Genomic DNA, 19,514 nt, shown 5'->3' on the forward strand with positions numbered 1-19,514 from the left:
TACCGTGAGTAGTATCTGAGATAATCCATGTAAAAGCACTTAGCACAGTGCCTGGTATATAGTGAGTACTCAGTGAAGGCTGACTGTTATTATGGGGACCATTAAATGGGAGAATATAAATGAATGTTTTTTGCAAAATGAAAGAGCATGCCAAAAATGTACCATCTAGGGCTTCCCTAGTGGCGCAGTGGTTGAGAGTCCGCCTGCCGATGCAGGGGACACGGGTTCGTGCCCCGGTCCAGGAGGATCCCACATGCCGCGGAGCGGCTGGGCCTGTGAGCCATGGCCGCTGAGCCTGTGCGTCTGGAGCCTCTGCTCCGCAGCGAGAGAGGCCACAACGGTGAGAGGCCCGCGTACCGCAAAAAAAAAAAAAAAAAAAAAAAGTACCATCTAATTTTTAAACTAAAATACTTGCCTAACATATGAGTATTAAGTACACCACCATAAAACAGAAGAGATTTAGAGTGCACGTTCAAAACAGGCTATAGCTGTCTTCTCTGGCCTACATTGTTGGTTGAACGCCTTTTGCATTCATTATCCACGGCATGCAGTTTTTTGCATTATCGGATATAATTTTTGTCTCAATTATTTGATGTGTATGAATATTTAGTCCCCAGTAGTAGTTCAAAGTCAAAGTAAATGTGATGACCTACATTTAACCTGCCTGCCACAAATGGCACAGTGCCAGGCATACAGTAGGTGCTCAATAGCTTTCTTATTGTGTTATCAATTGGACTTGACAGTAATCAAAAATGCCCAGTAATTTTCAAAGCACTCCATAAAGAACTGGGTCGAAAAGTGAGTGTAGAATTCTGAAGTTCACTCACTGTACCTCATTTGACCATATTTTACAGAGCTCAATAGAATGGCTGTGGGTAGATGAGCCAGACCCAGCAATGACTGCATCTTGCTAAAAAGTCTTCTGGTACACTCTAAAGTAGAATGCGGATGGTGAAAGAGAATCCATCAGGGACTTCCTGGGCAGTGCTCTTTAGCCCAAGGAAACTGCTGCTGCAGTGTGGACAGTGTGGACATGGACTCTCTGGCCGATATTCCTGTTCATTCATGCATGCATCCATTCACTCATTCATCAGTCATTATATACCAGACACTGTTCTAGTTGCCATGATACCTCTAGTGAGCAAGACAAGCAAAGTGATCCCTAGTCTCATGGAATTTACATTCCAGTATAGAGGGAGAAACATTAAAAGTATATTAAATAAATAAAGCCATTTCAGACAGTAGTAAGTGGTATGAAGAACATAAAGCAGCAGTGGGATAGCGTGGGTGGGAGAGGGCAGCTACTACATCCAAGGAGGTCAGAACAACTCTGAGGTGGTGGTACCTGAGCTGAGACCTGAATGATTGTACGAAGCCAGCCATGAAAACAAGGGGGAGAAGAATATTAGAGGGAGGAAGAACAGGAAGTGCAAATGCCCTGAGGCAGGAAGCAGCCTGGCTTGTTCTAAGACAAGACAAAAGACCAACATGGCTGAAACAGGCAGTGATGAGGAGAGTGCTAGGGGATGAAGCTGGAGAGATAAGTAGGACTCACTTTTTTTTTTTTGCGGTACGCGGGCCTCTCACTGTTGTGGCCTCTCCCGTTGCGGAGCACAGGCTCCGGACGCGCAGGCTCAGCGGCCATGGCTCACGGGCCCAGCCGCTCCACGGCATGTGGGATCTTCCCGGACCGGGGCACGAACCCGCGTCCCCTGCATCAGCAGGCGGACTCTCAACCACTGCGCCACCAGGGAAGCCCAGGACTCACTTTTGATTCTGTTTGTAATTGTAACCCATTGAAGTACCTTAAATGGGAGTCACATGATCTAACTTGTATATTTGAAAGATCATTCCGTATTGTGGATACAGAGATGAACCAGGGAGCCAAGTCTGAAGATGGGGAAGTGATCTAGGTGAAGGAGATGGTGGCTTGAAAGTAGAATAGTGGAGAGGGAGATGGAACCCAAACTAGAAACAGCAGTGGATAGAAGGAAAGGGCCAGATGGTTTAGGGTTACAAAATTATGGTGGCCAGAAAAGTGTGCTGCAGATTCCTGAAATATTCTCTAAACTTAAGTGCCCAATGAGTGAAATTTGTTGAGTGATAGATATATCTATTTCCTTTAAAAATGATTCATTGGCAAGTAGATAGAAAGTAAACAGAATCAATGCTATTAATAAAGGGTCATTGGATTTTATTCTGTGTACGAACATCGTGCTAAGCACCTTAGGTACAGAATTCTCACAGTTGGCCTGTGCAGTAGATGCTTTCATGATCTCCACTTGACCTATGAGGAAACTGAGGCCTGGAGAGGTTGAGTAACTGGCCAGGGTCATATACAGAAGATGGGCTGCAGCCGGAACAGAAACTCAGCTTGGCCTCAGCCCATGGTGATCTGTCCACACTAGTGCTTTTGTTCCATGTACTGTCTCATTCCAGAAAGGCTGTGAAGTGGCCAGTGAGACTGATATCACGGATGGTATAATCTAAACTCTTATGTACATAACCCTCCTTTAAATACTTACAGAGTATTTGACCTCACTACATGAATAGATACTGCGAAGTCATTCACATGTAAGGCATCTAACCTTAGAATCGTAACAGTAGGAGATAAAAGTTCATATTTTATTTTTCATTTTTTAAGATACTTAAATGAAAAATTTCATGTCAATATAGTAACAAACATAAAAGTGCTTGTATTTCAGAACACTGGGTAGAAAATCAAATCTAAACAATATTGAAATTAGAATGGAAATATGATATACAATTTTTTGAAAATAAAGGGGACACCAGAATTTTGAAATTGACTTTATTAAAATTTCATGGCATCTTAAGGAAATATAAAGTATTTGAAATACTTTAATAATTAAATATCTCTTTCAAATGTAAATACATCTTTTAAAAATACCCCCAGAATTATAAAATATATTGAGACTTTTATCTTCTGATTAGAGTATAAATAAGATCCTGATAATGATAGATGATTAGAGTGGTTTATTGTTGAGAAAAATCAAGCTCAAGTGATGAATAGTAGTGTAATTAAAATGTCGGAGCAGTAAATTGTGATGTGTGACTAGTAAACCCCTTGAATCAGGAGCCAGTGTGATTTATCGTTCCTTCTTTCCTTCTTCTCAAAACAAGTGCTACTAACTGGCCAAGATTTGCAAATCTTTAATTACTAATCTTGTGCCATAGATCTTTGTGGGGTTGACTTTTAAGTTAAAAAAAATGTTTTTAATCTCTGCTGTGAAGCACAGGGGGAGATTAGAAATGGATTCAATAGTCATCTTAAAAGGAGAAAAAATGGGCTGGGGAAAGACATGCATTATTCTAGCGAAGATGAAAAGTTACCATCCCTGATGTTAATCATCAGTTTTGCTGACCACTGAGAAAAGGGCAAAGTCAATATTTTTTTTTTTTTGCAAGCAGCTTTCATTTTTTTGTTACACTTTTTATTTGTGCAATTCAAGTTACTTTTTCCTCTTTTTTTTTTTTTGGTTCTTTGTTTGTTTGTTTGTTTTTATTTCTCATCATCACTTCATATGGGCAGTGAAAATCCAGAGGAGCGACAGGCAACCTCCCTGGGATTCCTGGGCCAGCGACCACTGCAGTCTTCACACCTACCATCACTATAATACGTACCACCCAGACCATTGCAGAGCGCCAGCCCTGACATTCACGAAAGCACCTCCTCCAAACAGCCCTCGTAATGTTCCAGGCTTTCGCCTCCTGGTCTTTTACTTAAATTATATTCTTCTCACCCCTTCCTCATCTGATTCATACCATTTTTGGTTTCATGGGTGTGGTGTGCTTTTCTTTATGTAGTAGCAACTTATCATTTCTGTCATCTCTTAAGTCCTTCTTTTCCATCAGAAAGCATTTGTTGTTAGGAAAGGATGTAAAGGTTCCGAATGCTTTATGTGTGGCCAGGAAATACCAATGCAGAATAGTATATACAGTACAGTTTTCTCAGACCTTATTTGTGTATATGGAACCACTTGTGAAATTCATGTCAGAAAATATCTATGAAAATGAGGTTATGTATTTGATACATTGAGTTGTTGTTTATGGAGAAACTTGTTTTAATGTTTACTTTTTTGTCTAAAGCAAAATTCATAGAGCCTCTCCGTGTTGCATTATACTTATGAAGATCAGCGCTGCTCCTCAGGCACTTCCGGGCCCTTGTAACTCAGATTCTAAAGCGCTGTCTCCATGGCTCCTGAGATCTGGTCTCTTATTGGTTGGGGTACCTACTAGCCATTGCTGTGCCTCTTGTGTGTCTTTCTATATTGTTGCTGGTTGGCAGGTGTGGCAGGCTCACACCCCACCTGAGAATGCTCTGTGCCAAGTCCTCACTCTTTTACAGCAGCTTTGTCTTCATCCTTCTCTCCTACCTCCACGAGTGCATACAGCCTGAGTTCCCTGAACATGGGCACTTTGCCTCGAAGCCTCTACTCCACTAGCCCACGTGGAACCATGATGAGGAGGAGGTTGAAAAAGAAAGACTTCAAAAGCTCACGTAAGTGAAATGTTAGCCAGTGACTTTTGGCCTGGAGGAAACGGGTGGGTCTGTTGGAGTCTTGGATATAAGGAAACCTGCGGGAAGAGTGTTTCACAGGTAGACGCTAAGCAGCTCGCAGCCCTGCGCCAAAGACCATTGAAATGATCTCTCTTATCGACAAGGTAATGATTGCACCAAATACGGTTTTAGACTGAATTTGTTAGTTCATTCTACCTTTGCCTACAACTTTTTTTTTTGAGATCTTTTTCTTGCTCTTTTGATCTGATAAAATAACCAAAGATGTGATTTTTTTTCTTTACGACTCCTTCCTTATATTCTGGGTGGTTTTGGACATGAAATCTTTGTTCTTAGTTTCTTATTCACTCTAAAGCAATTCTTTGAAAACTAGGTCCCCCTTTTGATAACTATAAGAGTTCCATGCAGTTGTTTAATATTATTATAAATTTCATACTAAATTATATTTCATGAACCTCCCCCTGCAAGAAAGGCAATGATAAGTTTAAACACGCGTTTTCAAACTCTATCTCATTCCCCTTGAATGTGCCTTTTCAAACTGTATGTCACTCCCCAAGATTCTAATACTTTCCCCAGGAACGTGCCCCACTGAAAATCTCTGCCCTAACATATATCTGTTACTCACGCCAGCGTCAGGAAGATTGAAGGATGCTCGTCTTTACAACAAGCATCCTAAGGTCCAGGAATTTCGACCGTGATTCTTAGAAATATGACCTTCTGGGACAGCCAAGCACATTATAGATTAGGCAAGACTAGGAAAATGTGGTTGGCTGCTTGTTTCTGGATAGCTGGTTGTACGTGTAAACAAGAAAAGGGTGGTTGAATGCCTTAGGGAAGAAACACATCACTCCTAAATTTTTCTTTTGTGGTGATGGGAGGGCAGAATATAATCTCTCATCATAATCACATAAGTTTTAAAGGAAGAGAACACCTATCTCTCCAACCAGATCTAATCATAGTCTAGAGAGGTGTGAGTATTTCTTGTTGTTTTTGGTGGCCATGATTATGATTCCTGTAAAGAAGCTCAAAGAAGATGGGATCTCTTCCTGTGCTTACCATGGGGATAAAGAAAGGACCACTCTTAAGTTACCTAAACAAAACCAAACCCAGGTACTTCAAGACTGGTGTTAAAGAGAAAATGTTCTTGTGAGGAAAGGTGGTTGGGTCTATTGGCTCTTCATCTGGTTTGCCAGAGATTCGTCTTCAGAGGTGGGTCTGTGGCCAGGCTTACCAATGCCACCATCAGTGTAGGAGACCAGCCATCACCATACTGGGACATGGTCTCTTCATGTTATAAGAACCTGAGGTTTCCTTACAAGGAAAACCATCGCAAACCTCCACTGTGGTGTATTCATGATATTGACGTGCATATCCCTTCAAATAGAAGATTTGTCATCTTTCGTATAGGTAAATAGAAGGAAAACTGAGAACAAGGAACTCCTAGAGCCTCATATGTTTCTTAGCTGACTCGAGAGAGCAAATTATTTACTCATGGAAGAAATGAGTTGAAGGCAACATAGTGAACTGGTTATGAGCATAGCCTCTGGAACCAGGTTGTGTGGGTTCTCATCCCAGTGTCATTAATTTCTAGCTCTAGGGCCTTGAGCAGATCTTCTAAGCTCTCTGTACCTTGGCCTTCTTAGCTACAAAGTGGGGCTAATTATAGTATTTACCTTATTGGGTAATTGTGAAGATTATATGAAAATGTGTATATGTGTGTGTGTGTGTGTGTGTGTGTGTGTGTGTGTGTGTATTCTCATCACTGAAAGGAACATGCAGGACAAGAAATACATTCTAGACTATATATTCATATATATATATATATATGATATGTTCATATATATGTATGAACAATGATATATTCTCATATAATCTTCACAATTACCCAATGAAATAAGAACTATAATTATAAATACACTATATATATATAATATATATATGCTAGAACAATACTTATTAAATAGGAAGCACTATTGAAGTAAGCACTAGTGTTTGCTATTATGATGCCTATATCTGAGATGTTAACACTGCTTTCAAACTTAGACATTTTTCACATGGTTCCACTTTGACATAATACATAGGTTGAGTCTTCCATTTAATGCCTCAGGATTCGTGGTGGATATTTTTATATGAGATTTTTTACATAAAATGCCTTCTTGTGCAACACTGCTTACTGAGAGAAAACAGACTAACAGCCCTCAGCAGGGAAGAGCAATTAAAACAGATGCATTCATGTTCATACTTCTGCTTTAATGGCCAAACATTTGTTTGTGTGAGGTAAGACTGCTGTCTTGATTAAGGATATTAGTGACTACAAATAAATGATAATCTATTTGGCTATCTCAGATGATGTTTACACATTTTAAAGTTTTTTGGTTTTGGGGTTTTTTTTTTTTTGGCTGTGTTGGGTCTTTGTTGCTGCATACAGGCTTTCTCTAGTTGCAGCAAGCAGGGGCTACTCTTCGTTGCGGTGTGTGGGCTTCTCATTGCGATGGCTTCTCTCTGTTGTGGAGCACGGGCTCTAGGCACACGGGCTTCAGTAGTTGTGGCACGTGGGCTCAGTAGTTGTGGCTCGCGGGCTTTAGAGCTCAGTCTCAGTAGTTGTGGCGCACGGGCTTAGTTGCTCCTGAGTCATGTTCTTCCAGGCTTGCTCTCATGCCTCTGCACCTCTGTATGTGCTGTGCCCTCTGCCACTTTAGCGCTTCCCTTGTTTTTTTGTTTTTTTTTGCGATACACGGGCCTCTCACTGTTGTGGCCTCTCCCGTTGCGGAGCACGGGCTCCAGATGCGCAGGCTCAGCGGCCATGGCTCACGGGCCCAGCTGCTCCGCGGCATGTGGGATCTTCCCAGACCGGGGCACGAACCCATGTCCCCGGCATCGGCAGGCAGACTCTCAACCACTGAGCCACCAGGGAAGCCCCTTTCCCTTTTTTTTTTTTTTTTTTTGATATTTACTTATTTGGTTGCACTGAATCTTAGTTGCAGCAGATGGGCTTCTTGGTTGCAGCACATGGGTTCCTTAGTTGCAGCAGGTGAAATGGGGGTGGAGGGGGAGAGCAAATGATGATACTGAGAAGCTGAGGTTGAGAAGAATGTTGTTTAAGGAATTCTTTTCAAATGGCTGGATCTTTTCAGTCTTGTAGGAAAGACTCAGGAACAGAGCATAAGGGAACATGAGACTGGATGGGCAGGAGAAAATGAACTTATGAAGGATCCTGCGTAGTCTGCTAGAATTAGAGATTTTGTTCTCTTGGAAATCGGGAGCCATTAAAAGATTCTAAACTGGGGGATGACCTTTGCATAGTAGAAAAGCCCCTTGGGAGCAATTTGGAGCTGTTAGCAAAAGATAAGGGGCAAGGACGCTAGTTGGAAGCCTATGTAGAAATCTCTACTAGCAGTGATGAGGCTGTACTCTAGGAGAGTAGAGAAGTTGGGGCCTCATCTTAAACAAAGTTAATCTGGCAATAATATGCGGAAAGCACTGGACATGAGGGGACCCAGAAACAGGTATATTAGAATAATTGGAATATGAATTGAATGCAATGAAAGTAATGAGAGCCTGAATTAAGGCATTGGCGATAAGAAGGGAAAAGAGGATTTATACAAGATATATTTTAGTCATCATCCTGGGAGAACTTAGCAACTGATTGGATTTAAGACAATGAATTGTTGTGAGTCAAAGGTTACTTTGAGATTTCAAGCCTGAAGGACCATCAACATGATGGTCCCATTCATAGAAATAGTGGTGGCAAAGAGAAAGAGAAGATGATTAACTCAATTTGAAGATGTTGAGTTTGAGGAGTCAATGAGACATCCTTGTGGATGGGACATCAAGGAAATGCATCACTGGAGCTTGAGAGAGTCTAGAGATGGAGACACGAGAAGATACATGAGAGGTCATATTACAGGTGCACTGGAAGTGAATGGGGGAAAGAATGAGAGTAGAAAACACTTAGGACAGAGCCGTGGTCAGCTCTGTGTTTGGAGTGCAGAAGGCAAAGGAAGTGGTAAGGGCTGGAAAAGTAAGAAACTAAGAACAAATCTTCATCAAAAGTAAGAGAGGCACTTCAGGAAGAAAGGGATAGTTCCCAAAGCCAGTTGCTGCAGAGTGGTCAGAGAGGACGAGGCCATTGATTTTGGCAATCAGGAAGTCATCCTCGCGAGAGTAGTTACAGTAAAGAGTGAAGGGAGAAGTCAATTTTAAGCGGTTTGGGAATCAGTACAAATCTATAGAGAAAGGTCAGAAAGCTAGGGGAGTGAGTAGGAAAGTTAGGAAAAATGTCAAGAGAGAAGTTTTTGTGGCACAAAATCACAGAGGGAGTGGAAAGGGAGGGATAGTATCAAAAATAATGAAAGGAAGAATTAGCCTTGTACATCCTCCTGAAATGGGGGTGGGAGTGGAGAGCAAATGATGATACTGAGAAGCTGAGGTTGACAAGCATGTTGTTTAAGGAATTCTTGTCAAATGGCTGGATCTTTTCAGTCTTGTAGGAAAGGAAGTAAAGTTTGACCCTTAAAAGAGTAGAAATATTTGTGAAAAATCCCATGAGGAATCAAATAAGGTGACAAAATATTACACCACAGAAGATTCCAGGGCCCCATAGAGAATAATGTGAATTCATCATGACTTTCTGTAGGACCCTTCAGCAACTCAGTAACAGCAGTGGAGTGTCTGGCTATTACCAAAGAGTATGGTGTATGAGAGTAGACAAAATCACATGAGGTGTAAGAATACTAGCAGAGGCATCATTGAAATGGTCACCGGAGGTCCAGGTGGAGTGTGGAGGAAATGATGTTAGAAAAGGCAATGAGGAAAGATGATGGCTTGCAAGCCAGATTCTCACGTGAGGGAGGCAGAAGCTTCTGGAGTATTCTGCTCCTACCTCACTACCTGCAGTAGCTGTGTTCTTATCTGGAATACAAGGGCATCTCTTACGTGCTTTCATATGAAGGGGGGGAAATATCCGTTGCTAAAAATATTGTTTGAAAGCCATTAGACTAGGAGACAAGTGAGAGAAAATGGGACTAGACGTCATAAAGAGGAGAAAGTCAGATCGTAGGGACTCGGGAAGATGGCTCATAAGGACATGTGATCAATAAGGAGGATTCAGATATTGAGATCCTAGAGCTCTATCCACTTTGAAGGAAGATGGGGTCCAGCATAGGGCTCTGCTGGCAGAGGACTGGAGGAGGATGGAACTGCTAGTAACTGGCATTGAGAGAGATGAAGAACCGTCAAGCCAGCATGTTAGGAGATTACGGCCATGATGTCAAAGGTGCCGAGGACAACGAAGGGTTAGAGGAGGTAGGTTCACAGCCAAGTCCTGAAGTCAGTGAGGAAATGGAGGGACTTCAACAAAAACAGAAAACTATGGGTTTGAAGATGAGACAAAGCAGAAATGAATACAGAATATGGAACTTGAAATAGGAGTGATTTGAGATAAACAGCACTGCATACGGGCAGCAAGGAGTATTCTAAACCCTTCTCTCTCCTTGCCCCAGGCAGGGAGCGTGAGGGAAAATAGCTTGTGGTTGGAGAGTGTCCTGAGGTGTATGGTGTCATCAGGTTTCACTTGGAGGAAGGAGGCCAGAGACCTTTATTGGAGGAAGTGGCAGTCAAACGCAGGACCCTACAGGCAGAGAGCTTGCTCATGGAGAACAAAGGAGGCATGGGTGCCAGTGAGCAGCGCTGAGAGGAAGGCATTCCTGGAGGATGCTTCTTCACCACCTAGGTCGGGAATGGGAACTAGACAGCTGTGCGCCTGGGGGCTTGGATGAATATCAGAGAAATGAATGAAATAAGAGATGACAAAACAGGCTGGCGAGCCAGTGGGAAAGAACAAGAGCTGAAGAGACCAAATTTGCGGGTAGGAGGAATGTAGGGTTTAAAGGACTCCATTGTGGCAACCCAACGCCACGTTAAGGCTTATGACCAGAACATCCTCATCACCCCAGGAGCCAGACTTGGATCAGTTGTTTCTTCAAAACTGAAGGTCAAGTTGTTTGTAAAAGCTGGAATCTTAGGTGCAAATGGCTAAAGTGGGGGGGGGGGGGACACATTAGACCAGTTAAGCCCAACCCCCATTTTCCTAGATAGGAAGGAGATAGATGACTTACCCCAAGGTCACCCAACTGGTTGCTTAGTGGTCGAGCCAGGACTAGACCTCAGGTACCCTGACCCCAAGACCATCCTCTTCCTACAGCTCCCACAACTGTCCTTGCTATTAGGGGTGGGCCTGAGGAGGGGGCTACACTGATGCTGTGACTTAGATGTGACAAATATTGGGAGATTCATCTATCCTGTTCAGCTCTGGTGAAACTTTTTATGCTAAAAGACCAAAACCTCACATCCCACCATTGCCAATGAGCTTTTGTTCCGGAGACATGATCTGTTTCAGAAATGCTGGCACTCCTGGTGCCTGTTCCAATCTAAAATCATTTCTTGTGTGTGTGTTTGTTCCTCTAGTGTCATTAGCCTCCAGTACGGTGGGCTTGGCTGGGCAGGTTGTTCACACAGAAACCACAGAGGTTGTGCTCACAGCAGATCCTGTCACAGGATTTGGGATTCAACTGCAGGGCAGTGTGTTTGCCACAGAGACCCTCTCCTCTCCACCTCTGATTTCCTATATTGAAGCTGACAGCCCGGCAGAGAGGTGAGACATTTTCTTTCACAGCATCGTTGTCTGCCCTGCATTTCTCGCTGGCTATCTTTGACTAGCTAATAAATCATGGAACAGTGCTCAACGCAGGAAATGCAAGACGTGATGAACTCTGTTCTGACAATAAAATTTTACGTTCTTGATCAGGTTTGAGACAGAATAGCGAGCATGAGTGCCTTTAGCAGATTTTTGTCCGTTGGCGACTAGAGGCTAAATTAATTTAAAAGGGGAAAAAAATCCATTAAAAAAATCTCTGAAGTCCAAACTTCATAATAATTTCTGTGCCATGGGGGAATGCACATTCATCGTTACTATATATTGGTTCAGATCAGGTTATAACAATACCATGGTGCTGAATTATTAATTACTTTTCTGGGATACTTCAAGATTCCCTTGCTCACATTTGTAGCCAAGAAATGCAAGAATGTAGGACATTGCATATAACCGAATCACTTTGCTGTACACCGGAAACTAACACAATATTGTAAATCAACTACACTTTTATTAAAAAAAAAAGGAATGTGGGATATTGCAGTTGACCTAATAGGATGCCCACAACATTAAATAAATGAGACCAAATGCTATTTGCCAGGATCTTGGCAACTTCAAGTGGATAATTATTTACTCCATCTGTGACCTGTAACGTGTGGTTCTAAATTCAGATGTGGGGTGCTACAGATTGGAGACAGAGTGCTGGCCATTAATGGAATTCCAACTGAAGACAGCACCTTCGAGGAAGCCAGCCAGCTCCTCCGAGACTCTTCAATCACAAGCAAGGTCACACTGGAAATTGAGTTCGATGTTGCAGGTATGATCATATAATCTCCAGTCAGCTGCGTAGTCAGGAGTGGACTGCATGTGAATCATGTGGGTTATGTGGCAGGGGACGGGGGAGGAACGACAAATTGTTTTTATGTAACGAACGTGTTCTTTTTTCGGAGGTTCAAGGTGTCATTTTGCACTGAGCATTGCTTTTGTATTATTCATTAAAATGTCACCACAAGAACAATTGAAAATAAATGTGACAAAATGAATAAGTAATAGCTGCTATAAAAGTGATTTAAAAAATCATGTAGCCTTTATTCTTCCTGACTTTTCCCCTATATGCTAGAGAAACCATATTCTTCAGTCACGGGGGCAAGAAATGCCTCTCTTTGACTCTTTCCACTGCAGAAAAAAATATGAAAGTTCTGTGGGGAACAATGAGAATTCATTGGGTGGATTTATTCAAGCCCAGTAGGTGAATATTTGGTCTCTAGCGTTAAAGAGAAATCGCGCCAGACACTTGTTAAAAAGGACAAGGGAGACTTTATTCAAGACTATTTCAGTAGCGATCAAGACTTGCAATAGGAAAGAGATTGAACTCAGCGTCAGTCAGCAAGTGCATTTGTATGACTTAAGTTTGGCCATGGAAGGAGTCCTTGTCAGTAGCTAATAGGTGTACAGGTTTTAGAGGTCTGTGCTAGTTCCCATTTAAGAAAGTTGTCTTCTCTTAATGAAACACTATCTCACAGACCCAATAACCTTTACCAATCAATAAAGATATGCCTTTGGACATAGGGGTCACATTATCCCAACAAATATTTGCTGAATGTTTACTGTGGGCCAGTTACTATTCTATACAGTGGAGATGCAACAGTGGACAGGAGAGGGAAAAAAAAAAAATCCCTGTCTTCATGAAGCTTATATTATAGCAGTACAGAAAGTTAATTTAAAAATTAGGAAATATAAATTTAGGCAGTAATAGTGCTCTGAGGAAAATAAAGCCGAATGGGGGTTAGAGAATGACTGTAGGGGTTTTTTTTTTCCATAGGATAACTCTCTAAGGAAGAGACATTTCAGCAGAGATTTAAAGGTTGAGAAGGAGCCAGCCATGTCAGAATCTTGGAGGAGAGCATTCCAGGCAGAGGGAGCAGCCAGTGTAATAAGCTTGGTGGATTTGAGGAACAGCAAAAAGGGCTCTTGCTGGAGCATAGAAGGGAGCTGGGGATAGGAGTCAGGTTTGGATTTGGAGGTGGGGTGGGAGAGGTTGGAACAGGCCAGGGCAGTGCCTTGGTACAATTTTATAAGTGTAACGAAATCATGGGGCCTGTTATGGAGGGGAGTGAGATAACCTGATGGATGTTTTGGAGAGATCCTTATGAAGTGTAGGGGGGACAGTAGCAAACTTAGAAAAAAACAGAAGATTGTAGCAGAAGGTTGGTGGCTTGGACAAGGCGATAGTGCTAGAGATGGTGACAGAGAGTGAAGTTTAGGATGCGGCTTGAAGCAGATCTAACATAACTTGCTTATGGGTTGGATATGGAAGATGAGAGAAAGGGGAGTTCATAATGATCCTGAGTTATGAAGGTGAGTGGTTGAGCAGATAGCAGTGTCTTTAACTGAGAAGAAGACCTGAAGCGTAGAAATTTGGCGATAACAAAAAGAGTTCTGTTTTAAACATGAGTAGGCAAATCCACTGTCAATACTAGGGAAAAAAGGACAAGTACATCCATTCCTTACTCAGAAGACTCTTCCCAAGTACCAGTTACTAAGTGCTAGGTGCTGCGCTATGTTCAGATCATTGAAAGAAAGAATAGAAAGGATCGACATCTTCAAGGACTTTGTATCCAGTTAGACACAAGAAAGAACTGCTGAAAGATAAGAATAGACTTGCTGAAAGTGTGTTGCCGCTGGAATGCAGAAGGAAGTGCCCAAGAGACTGCAGGCTACCTCCTGGAGCCTGGGATTGGGGTCTCTGCTGGAGAGCAGGACTGAGGAGTGACCAACATGGTGGTGATGGTTAAAGTCATGGAATAAAGGACACCACTAGGGAAAGAGTAGTGTTAAGAAGGGGACTGAGGAGGGGACTTTGCCTGAGGAATACTAAGATTTAAAGGGAAAGGACGCTAGTAAAGGAGATGATGAAGATGCTGTAGGAGAAGTCGGAGGAGAACCAAAACTCTTTGGAAGCCAAAGCAAGAGTTTCAAGGCAAAAGTCGCCGTCAATAGCATAAAAGTGCTGTGGAGAATTCAAGTAAGAAAGGCAGGAAAGGAAATGTCCACTGGATTCAGCAATTAGGAAGAAAGACATCGTAGAGAAGTTTCAAGCAACTGGCGGACAGAAGTCAGATTGCAGGGAGCTGAGGGGTGAGGGAAAAAAGTGTGGAGAAGTACAGACAAGCTGTGCTTGTTGTCTGTCTGCCAAGGAGTCTTGGAAGACAGTTTGGCAGGAAAAATGCAGGGAGTAGATGAAAAGGACTGGAGGCCACCATGGGCTCCTCTTTTGAGAACTTCTGCAACATTTAGTTACATACTCGGTGCTCTGTTTTATACTGTCCTATCTTCTTTTTTAAAAAATTTATTTATTTTATTTATTTATTTTTGGCTGCATTGGGTCTTTGTTGCTGCGCACAGGCTTTCTCTAGTTGCGGCAAGCGGGGGCTACTCTTCTTTGCTGTGCGCGGGCTTCTCATCGTGGTGGCTTCTCTTGTTGCGGAGCATGGGCTCTAGGCGGGCGGGCTCAGTAGTTGTGGCTCATGGGCTCTAGAGCGCAGGCTCAATAGTTGTGGCTCATGGGCTTAGTTGCTCCGAGGCATGTGGGATCTTCCCGGATCAGGGCTCCAACCCGTGTCCCCTGCATTGGCAGGCAGATTCTTAACCACTGCGCCGCCAGGGAAGTCCTATACCACCCTATCTTCTAATCGGTGGTTCTCAACCAAGGTCAGTTTTGCCCCAGAGGACATTTGGCAGTGTCAAGACATTTAGCTGTAGATGAAAGGAGATGGGACAACAGATAGAAGGGGATTCCACATTCAGAGAGGTGTTATTTTGTTTGGTTAAGACTGGAGAGATTTGAACATGTTTGGGGCCTGAAATAAATGAAAGAGAAAAGAGATAATTGGTAGATACGGTTTCCAAAGGGATGAGAAGGGAAGTTATCTAGAACATAGGTAGATAACTCGTCTAAGACAGAAACTAGAAGACCTCTCCCTAGGAGTTTGAAGAGAAAGATGTGAGAATGTAATTAAATTTTTAGCTGTATTTAGGAAGATCATGTAAGAACTGTCAAGAAAGGGTCAGCACCTTGGGGAGTTGAAAAGAATGGGGAAGGTTTAGAATAGCTAATGGGGAAATGAATGAGATAACCAACCAGACTCATGTAAAGGGATTTTCAAGCTGGGTGGCAGACCAAGCAGAGTCCAGAAGCTCTAAGTCTATAGCAACATCAAACCGCATGGTCAAGTAGTTTTTTGTCAGGAGACCTCAACTGCCGAAGAATAAAAGCAAAGTCAGTAGATGATGAGATTGATCCAGAGACTGAGATTTCCAGAGAAGTTTCAAAGAAGGAACACGTAAGTCATAGAGGTTCAAATCGTTGCAGGAAGAGCAGAGGAATGATTATGATAATAGCATCAAAATTATCATGATATTTATCAAATGCTTACTCTATGGCATGTTACTTTTCTAAGCCCTGCCTGTACATTAGCTCATTTAGTCCTTAAAACAGCAATGGAGAAAGTTACTATTATTATGTCCCCAGAAAACGGAGATTCCCATTAATGGTAGGTCTGGGATTTTAACACAGACAGTGCGGCTCCAAAGGCCACACTCTACGCACTACGCATACTGCCTGTGCTTGAAAGAATCTAGCTTAGGGAGGGACGGAAATCAATAAAGGAGCAGCATGCGAGACCAAAAGGAAAGGGAGCACTTCAGGAATTAGGAGTCTTCAGGAAGGAAAATGGGGGGAGTGAGAGGAAGGGAATGAGAAGGCTGACAGCCAGGAGACTGAGGTCAAAGTGGCATATTAGAGTTTAAGATTTCAGAGGTCAAGTAAGGCTCAGGGTAGTGAGCTGCCGAAGTGAAGCGGAGTGGAGGCAAGTGTCATTCAACCAGAGGTCTGGGAGTGGGGGATGCAGAGTGATGGGCGGAGCATCTACGTGGTGAAGTCTCTCAGGAGGAGGGCGGGACTTGGAATGAGGAGGGCAGGACTTGGAATGAGGAGGGAGTATGAACTAGCTGCTCCTGCCATGCACACTCCCATCGAAGTCTCTCTGCAGTTGCTGTTCCCTCTGCCTGGGCAGCTCTTCCCCAGCATGTCTGGGTGGTTTGCTCACTTCATTCAGATCTTTGCTCAGATTGCTCCAAGAAGCCTTCCACGACATCTATCACTGTCTCTCCCCTTGCCCAGATTTATAGCTCTTCTTCTCCCTTCTTATGCCATGATGTTATGGGGTATATTTATTTGTTCCTTGTCTTGTCTTCTCCAGTAGGAAAATCTATGATGTCAGGGACTTTGTACCTTTTGTTCAAGAATGTACCCCAGCACCCAGAATAGTGCTTGGAATACAGGAGGCTCTCAGCCAATGCTTGGTGAATGAATGAATGAATGAATGAAGTACAATGGGCACTCCTGAGAGACTAGGATCAGGAAGTTCAATCTGCACCACAAATTGATTTCATACCCATTGCTTCTCTGAGGTTCCTCGTCTCTTGGTGCTGCTTGTTTCTTCACATCTGCTCCCTTTGTCCCTGTACAAGTTTTCTGTGACTTCTGACTGTACATGATCACCCCATCCTTGCTAACATGCCCAGCCGGGACCAGCCATTTTTAACTTCTAATTCCCAAGAAAAAGCACCTAAGTGGCCCAGCTTAGGTGTAGCATCTTCCCCTTCCCGTCAGCTGTGGCCAAGCAGAAGCCAGTAAAAGACCTCGTAAGAATCAGTCAGATGGCACTGAGACTATACCTTTCAAAGAAGGCTGTCCTGTGGCCCCAGAATGTACTTATTATAATTGTAGAACATTCGTGGCGGGAGGACTGTTATAATCCAATACCTTCATTTATTTATGAATGGGAAAACTGAGGTTCAGGTGGGGAAACTCAAGGTCATACAGCAAAGTGAACGGTAGATCCCGGGTCTGTTGACTTGCACCTGTCTTTTCCATATCGTATTACACTCCCTCTTCAAGACGATATTAGGGTTCCCAGCGTGAAACAGCAGGATTTCTGAGCTTCTGCCCTACTGACATTGTTTGTTGAGGGGAGGTGTCTCTCCTGTGCACTGTAGGATCTCGAGGAGCATCTACTCACTACATCCCAGTAGTGGAATGGCCAGCACGATTGACCTTCTCCATAGCAGTGTCTCCTAAGTATTTACTTGTGCTATACATGCATTTTTATTTTATGTGTATCACTCCTAATTGTCTGGATATGAACTACCATTCATTTCCAATTCTTCCTCAGAAATATATTATACCCAGACACTGATTCTCAAACTATTGGATCTTAGAGATTACCTATCTCTATTTTATAAACATTCTAAGTGACACAGACAGTGGTTAAAAAGCTTGACAGTGGGTACACTTTTGCCTAAATCTATCTCTTTTTACATGGGTACCACTGTCCAAACAAATTGTAGTAATGTTAAAGGGATTTTTCTTATGCTGAAGTTACTTATAACCCCATCATTCTAATAAACAAAAGTTTATTTTTTTATATTTCTTTACCAAAGTCCTTTACCATACATATAATTTTGTAAAGCTATAATCATAACATATACACAGTTTACATTCTGCCTTTTTCAATACTGTCTTTTAAATACCAGTGTACAATATCATGAATGCTTAAAGTTTCTACTTTAATGCTGAAGTTACTTTGTTGGAAAAAATACAGCTTTGTCCTGGCAAGAAGCCTCCGTGAAAAATCCTATCAAATGTTGTTTGCCATCATTACTAGAATCCCCAGTGTTTTTCTCTGTGTGAGTGGGAGTTAAACATTAACATTTGCCCCCGTTATACTTCCTTAATTTTTTCAAATCTCACAAGGGTGTCCAGGTTGATGAATTGTGATGTGGTGGTTATCTTACTGTGCTAACAATGAATGCTTTGGGCAGAAAAAGCAGACCAGTTGGAAAGAAAGAGGACTCTGTTTACCCAAATGTGTTTTTAATTACAGTATTAACAAAGATAAAGCAAAACCAGGGAAGCACAAAATAATCACAGGGGAGTCTAAGAAAATAAATGTTCTGTTTACTTACTCTAAACCTGATGTTTCTCCAAATATTGGATCTTTTTCCTCTTTATTATTATTTCCTTAAGAAACCCCAAATTAAACGTGCCTTGGCTTTAACAACCAAGTAATTGTATGGGGGGGAAAATTACCAGATAGAAAATAAATCATGTTGACATTTAAGATTAAAATGAAGCCACAGCTTGATCAAAGAGATTCATATGTTGATATTTATTCATTATAAATATTTCAAATCTTATGTAGTCAAAAGTGATCTATTACTGTTTTCCAGGAAGTGATAATGTCTCCTTCAGTGTCATTAACAATGTTAATCTTGGTCAAGATTCCCTACATTAAAAATGTAAAGCAAGGGCTTCCCTGGTGGCACAGTGGTTAAGAATCCGCCTGCCAATGCAGGGGACACGGGTTCGAGCCCTGGTCAGGGAAGATCCCACGTGCCGCAGAGCAACTAAGCCCGTGCGCCACAACTACCGAGCCTGCGCTCTACAGCCCGCGAGCCACAACTACTGAGCTTGTGTGCCACAACTACTGAAGCCTGCGCGCCTAGAGCCTGTGCTCCGCAACAAGAGAAGCCACTGCAATGAGAAGCCCGCGCACTGCAACGAAGAGTAGCCCGGCTCGCCGCAACTAGAGAAAGCCCACACGCAGCAAAGAAGACCCAACACAGCCAAAAATAACAAATAATTTTTTTTTAAATGTAAAGCAAAATGTTTCTATAGTAACTATTTTAGATCTGTGTTTTCCAGGCCCTTATGAATCAAAGACTCACTTGTATAGCATCTTGGGCAAGATGTCATATACATACGTGGATACACATATACGTACATTATGCTCCCCTCCCCTTTCACAGAGAACGTTTTCGTAAAACGGGTAACACTAAAACAGACATACATGAAATGAGTTCTCTAAATAGCAAAGCTATTTAGTTGCAAGCCACAGAAATGCACTCAAGCTAATTTAGACAGGAGAGGCATTTCCTGGAAGCACACTGGTGTTTCACAGCCTTTGAGGACAGGGAATAGGCAGCCCCTGGAAGAGCTAGACCCAGGGGCTGTCAAGGCTAACCACTGGCTCTCTGCAAGACCTCACACTGTCCTCAAGTACACTTGTTTCTTTCTGCCTTCTCTCTGCAGCCTGGCTATTGGTGCGGATGGGCCAAACTAGCCTCTTCCAAATACCCTGTCTGCCCCCAGTCTGCATGCTAATTCCAAATTCCTAAACTTTCTCTTTTGGTGGTGGGAAGCAGGTAGTAATTAGCCATCACAAAGATTCAGAAAAGAGATGAAAGGAAGGATTTGAGAGATCT

The 19,514-nt window shown here is 42.6% G+C and overlaps 1 protein-coding gene across 5 annotated transcripts in view; it reads left to right on the forward strand.

Annotated features, from left to right (window-relative positions):
• GRIP1 (glutamate receptor interacting protein 1) overlaps positions 1 to 19,514 on the forward strand; it is a gene marked incomplete at its 5' end in the record, with an annotated part of 698,195 nt that overhangs the window by 593,151 nt on the left and 85,530 nt on the right. For 3 of the 5 annotated variants that reach the window (XM_079937948.1, XM_079937951.1, XM_079937952.1), the window contains 4 exons: positions 3,551 to 3,706; positions 4,367 to 4,519; positions 11,003 to 11,189; positions 11,858 to 12,003. In XM_079937948.1, the coding sequence (XP_079794074.1) occupies positions 3,551 to 3,706; positions 4,367 to 4,519; positions 11,003 to 11,189; positions 11,858 to 12,003 (642 nt within the window). The remainder of the gene's footprint in view (positions 1 to 3,550; positions 3,707 to 4,366; positions 4,520 to 11,002; positions 11,190 to 11,857; positions 12,004 to 19,514) is intronic. The other 2 variants (XM_079937949.1, XM_079937950.1) reach the window with 2 other exon arrangements.

The sequence above is a fragment of the Stenella coeruleoalba genome (assembly GCF_951394435.1).
Source record: "Stenella coeruleoalba genome assembly, chromosome: 11".
Taxonomy (NCBI): Eukaryota; Metazoa; Chordata; class Mammalia; order Artiodactyla; family Delphinidae; genus Stenella; species Stenella coeruleoalba.